Source organism: Misgurnus anguillicaudatus, chromosome 19, assembly GCF_027580225.2.
Source record: "Misgurnus anguillicaudatus chromosome 19, ASM2758022v2, whole genome shotgun sequence".
In the NCBI taxonomy this organism is placed as follows: domain Eukaryota; kingdom Metazoa; phylum Chordata; class Actinopteri; order Cypriniformes; family Cobitidae; genus Misgurnus; species Misgurnus anguillicaudatus.
This window is the reverse complement of record NC_073355.2, coordinates 39,675,872-39,681,265: the sequence shown is the minus strand read 5'-3', so window position 1 is coordinate 39,681,265 and position 5,394 is coordinate 39,675,872. Positions and strand designations below refer to the sequence as shown.

The window sequence follows — 5,394 nt, the reverse complement described above, 5'->3', positions numbered from 1 at the left end:
GTATCATGTGGTAAGAATGGTGAGAGACTATGGTTAACAAGAAGATAAACATACAGGTTCAGCATAATACACTGACGTGACACATTGACTAAAGAGGAAGGAAAAGGTTTTTGAGGTGGGTTTTTTTCCCAAAAAAATGCCTTTTAGTCATTTTAACATCTGTTTTAAACCTGGTTATTCTAAAGTATAGATATCACTAAAGTATTTTACTAAACTATAGATATCCCAGTACTGTATTAATAAAGGTTTGCAAGGGTCATCATGGTTATCTGTTATCATGGTTCTGTTAAATTTTTATAACAAATATTTTCTGGTGTGCTTTGAAAAACATCTTATCATTGTGGCCATACCAAAACAAGCTAAAATCACATGCTTAAATGACCGGCCCCCAATTTTTCACCCATCCTAAGTGTTTTGAGAGGCTTATCAGACACCCACATTTGTTCTGTAATGCCTGATTCATAAGATCCTGTAGAGTTTACCACAAGATGATAAACAAGCAAAATTTTTTGTTCGCGGTTTGATAGCCTTGTCTTAGGCACGATGACTGTCGAAAGAAGCTTTTTTAATGTACAGAACAGAAACGGATTATGACTCTGGGGTCAAACACCCCTCCAGTACAATTGTGCTAAAACAGCATGTAAAATGCACACAATAATTACTTGCATGCCGAAAATTTTTAGATCCGGTGATTGTTGTTACCAGAAAAATGTGGAGCGGTGTGCGTTTTTCTGTATTTTAAGATGAATTTAAAAAAAGATTTTTACAATGTTTAAAATAAAAACATATATACAGAATATAAGTTTAGTGTGTTGTGAATATTTCCTAATTGTACGCCTTTTGTGAAATTGTGGCATTTGGGAACACTTTACAATAAAAACATTTATTATTCTTGTTAATGCAGTTGTTCATTTCAAGTTTTGATTGAAGTACAGAGTCATTCTGACACAAGGTGTCACTGTGGCCTCAAAGCTTCAGCACTGGCACTCTGAGATTGATTGCTATGTCTGAGGTAAAACACTCCCCCCTCATTAGCATACAGACAAAAAAGTGGAAATATTAAATGTAGAAATAAATAAATATGGAAAAATTACAATTATACACAAACAAGGAAGTAAAAAATACTCATGTATTTTTTTTTTATAAATTTCTTCGTATATTTATTGTATTTGTTAATGTTATTCACTTTTATTTAAACTTTACAAACTTGTCTACTTTTCTACAAACACAAATGCAGACATGGTTTTAATGTTTTAGTATTACCAATCTGTTACGTTCTGCTCAATCAGCTTGGTCATCTGCATTTTTTTGGATCAGATTCTGCTCGTATTGATAAAGTAGTAAAGATGATATTAATTCCTGTCAGCATTGCATTGTGAGCTGATCTTCCAAAAATAGTAAGGAGCGTCACATTTCCGGTTGAGAGAGAGGACAGAGGTATTCAGGCCAATCACAACATGCTGGTTAGCTGACCAATCAGAGGACACTGAGCCTTTCAGAATGATGAGCTTTGTACAAAATCAATGTATTTCAGGGAGGCAGGGCATAGAGGAGCAACAATAATGTGTTTTTTTTAACCACAAACCACGCAAGCACATTGTATCACACCAAATACACAAAATAGCATTATTTTAGCAATGTAATAGTTGATCTTTAATTCAATTCAATTTTATTTCAATAGCCCTTGTCACAATTGTTCATTTTACCAAAGTAGCTTCACATAAAAACACAAAAAAGCAAAGAAAAAGTTTAACATGCTGTATTTTTTTACAGTGTATGTGATTAAAAGAAACATGAAACGTGAGCGTCAATATATAGACATTGTTTATTGGTTACATGAGACAAACAGCATTTTCACAACTTCTGTGACTGACTGATTGGCAGACACGGCAACAATGATTATCAGTCAATCATGGGTAACTAGTTTATTTTTTAACATGGCATTTTGGTAACAGGACTGAAAGTAACAGTTTTTAGCAAAGATTTAGCAAATACAAGAGAAATAGCTGCATTAAATATGTGCTAATAGCATGAAGACACCAAGAAAATTCTAGGGATTTACCAATTTTTACTTTTAATTAAAATAAATCGATAAGATCAAAGAAATGATATAGGTAACATGACTTAACATTTAGATTAACATTTACATTCATAGCATCAAAATCATAAAATATACAGAAAAGAAAATGAAAAAAAAAGACTTTTGATATTCGCATGGCCTTCAGAAGACCAGATTATGTAAGTTTCTCTCGAAAATGTGACTTGTGGAATGTTCCTAAATTTGTTGTGGGATTTGTTGGGTAACACGACTGAGTGAAATCCTGGGGACATAATTAAAATGTGCATTTTATCTAAAATGTTATGACTTTTTCAATGGTAAAAGATATCTGAAGAATGTTATGCTTTATATTTGAAGTATAAAAAAATAAAAATGCTGTGCTTCAGTGTTTTATAGTTTTTAACTACATGTAACATGCAGAACACTTTACCTAGTAATAAAATTTATTTTAGATTTAGTTTTAGGGCCAGATTTAGGGAGCACAAATTAAGTCCGATTCCAAAAAAGCACAGATGGGATTGGAAATATCTGCAGGTTATTTACTAAAATAGCACAAATTAAATAACACAGGCGCAACAGTTGATTTCCATAATGTCCAACGCAATCTACTTATAGCAGCGCAAATTAATTCAGGGTCGCAAACACGCTGCAAAAACTGGAGACGTTTTGAAACACCTAGGGCACGTTGAAGTTCAAAACAGTGTGCGAGCGTATTTTACAGTATTAAACACGTATTTATAATGATTTCATCAGGCTCCAGAAACATTTAAAAAAGAACACAAAGCATGGCCTTCTCAGTAAAAGCTCACCGACGTATTTGCAACTCTTGCGTCATCACAACAGGGAGTTCAACGCATCACTCTTTCTGTTTAATAAACGTTGTGCAATTGTTGGGGCTGAACGCAGCCCAGGTATTGTGTGAAGACTTCTAGTGACTCAAGCAAATAAAAATAACGAAGCTTGGCAAGCAATTGTTTTGAATAATATGTTCTTTTGGAATTTCAAATAAACTGTTACGTGTTAAAAAAATCCTCTGCTATCAGCAACAATTACAGCCATTTCAAGCCAAAAAGGTTTTGAGATGCATTTTAGCATTAAATAGTGGCACAAATACCAGTAAAATCACACACGCAAACATGAGTAAATTGCATTGCGTGAATCATTTAAATAATCTCCTATAAATTTTGTGCCTGAAAGGGAAACGTATGCAATAAGTTCAGTCGCAAAATTAACTAATTATCCACTGCGTGTCTTTAATAAATTTAATGCCAAAATGATAGTTTGCCCTGGCGCAAGCTGGCCCATAATGTCCTGGGGACAGAAATGGCACCAATTCGGTGGAATGCCCCAAATACAATTAATCCTTGCAGTTTAAATTGATAATCATAACCCAATGCATGTAAGCATAGCAAAATGATACCCCGAAATATAATTTCATACCCTAATATATTTATATATTTTTACCTGCTCCGTAGAGGTGCTAATTTAGTTAACTCATCTGTTGGTCCTATTTGTGGGAATGGACAAACAAACAAAACAGTATTGGTTGGATAAGAGGTTGCATCACTGCACAGTAAAACGACAATAAATTGATGAAATTGCTGGCAGAAATTGGTAAAAATAGCATGCACACGGTTTACCTAAAATGTAGAAATGATCAAATAAAGCATGGGAATGATTTCCCAAAAATAAGGAGCTTGTTAAAATCACGTATTAATTAACTGTAGAAATAAATTCTTAATTCATGGACAGGGTATATTTTTTCCTGTATGTTATGTGTGTGGCTTTATAAGAAGTTAAAGTAATATTTAGTATAATAAAGAGAAATGAACGAAGATGTAAAAGTTAGTCAGCCAAAGCGACAGACATCTGTGAGATATCTGGGACTCGACTGATCCAACTGCACAGTTTAAGTCACTTGTTATTCCAGAGCTTTCCACCACAAACACAGTGTTACACCAGTCATTTTTCTTGACATTAGTCACTTTAAATGTCTCATATGGAGGAATCAGCACCTCTTGGGTAGGAACCTCAGAGTATTTTGTCACATCAGCACCATAACAAGTCGTGACTTCAAAACAAGATTCAGTTCCAAATTTGATTGCTTCTTTACGATCAAGAAAAGATAATGCAAATAAGCCAGAACGAATCTCTTTGTTCAGAACATTCTCATTAAACTTTGCATTGAAAACACCATAAGTTAATTTACATCCCTGTTGTGTTTTCTTTAATATCTGTGTCGCTTCTGTCAACAAAAATTGAAGTGAATACCATGCGTATTTCATGTTTTTGTATTTTTGTTTACCACTACTAACATCCTGATTGAATTGATTATATACTCTACGACCAGTGTACAAGGAAATGGCAATTAAATGGTTTCTAGTCAAGTTATCTTTTGGTTTAGAGATTTTTTCTTCACTGGTCTTCCAAGCAGTTCCAAAGCCTGATATGTTAGCAGCGATTTCTTCTAATAGATATTTTGTCTCCACCAGGTTTGCCATCTTCTCTGTACAACCATCATACTGGTCATCAACTGAATATTCTGACATACTTAATGGATATATTGGTGCTTGGGAAGCAGCTTGTTCGTTATCCTATAGCAATGGGATAAAATAATAATAAATTCATATCTATTGTTATCATGTTGATCATACAGTAATTATCAATTCATAATTCAATCTTACCTGTCCTAAGACAACTTTACTGGCGACAATGAGAAAAAGAGCTGCAGTGGTCAACATCCTGATTTAGTCTCAATCCTTTGAATGGAAATCAGGTATGAATATAGTACAGTAAAAAAATTGTAAGAGCCATTTTTACTTTAAAAAAATAAATAAAAAATAAATGTTAAATGTAAGACAAAAACATTTACAGTAACTAACCTTTTTTTAGAAATTGCGACCTTCAGGCGACTTATGTTCCAGTGTTTGATGAATGGAGTAGCAAGTATATCAAAGCTATGGTTTAGTAAAGTAATAATGCTGAAACGATGCAAACTGTTGAGATCACATCTGCAGAGTGGCAATGAGGAACAAACTGAGGGTTTTATATTTGAAAGTAGTGTGTGGGGGGGGTCCCAAAGGCTATGAAGAAAAATGAACAACACCCATTTAATATTCAGAGTTATTCAAAGTTTGCTTTTCAAACATTAGGAAATCATATGATACAGTTATGTCTGTCAATATCTGGCAGTTTTTTTTAAATGACTTGTTCTTCGTAAGTTTTCTTATTATTACAGTTTTTTACGATTGCTATGACACCTTTTTCAATACTTTTAACAAATTTTCTAAACTCTTAACGCACTAACACACCTAAAACACACAACTGGCAAAACA

The 5,394-nt window shown here is 33.5% G+C and overlaps 1 protein-coding gene across 1 annotated transcript; it reads right to left on the bottom strand.

The window, feature by feature from the left end:
* Positions 1 to 1,910: 1,910 nt before the first annotated feature.
* On the bottom strand, positions 1,911 to 5,070 carry LOC129436564 (ecto-ADP-ribosyltransferase 5-like). Its single transcript, XM_055194772.2, has 3 exons — positions 4,942 to 5,070; positions 4,744 to 4,818; positions 1,911 to 4,653 (listed from the first exon to the last, which is right to left on the bottom strand). Exons 2-3 carry the CDS (start codon positions 4,798 to 4,800, stop codon positions 3,868 to 3,870), a joined length of 843 nt encoding a protein of 280 aa, XP_055050747.2. The 5' UTR covers positions 4,801 to 4,818; positions 4,942 to 5,070; the 3' UTR covers positions 1,911 to 3,867.
* Positions 5,071 to 5,394: the final 324 nt, after the last annotated feature.

Excerpts from the sequence above, each read along its gene's own strand:
- LOC129436564 (XM_055194772.2), bottom strand. The coding sequence starts at position 4,800 with ATGTTGACCACTGCAGCTCTTTTTCTCATTGTCGCCAGTAAAGTTGTC. Across the intron at positions 4,654-4,743 it reads GTAAAGTTGTCTTAGGACAG|GATAACGAACAAGCTGCTTC; the intron begins GTAAGATTGAAT and ends CCATTGCTATAG.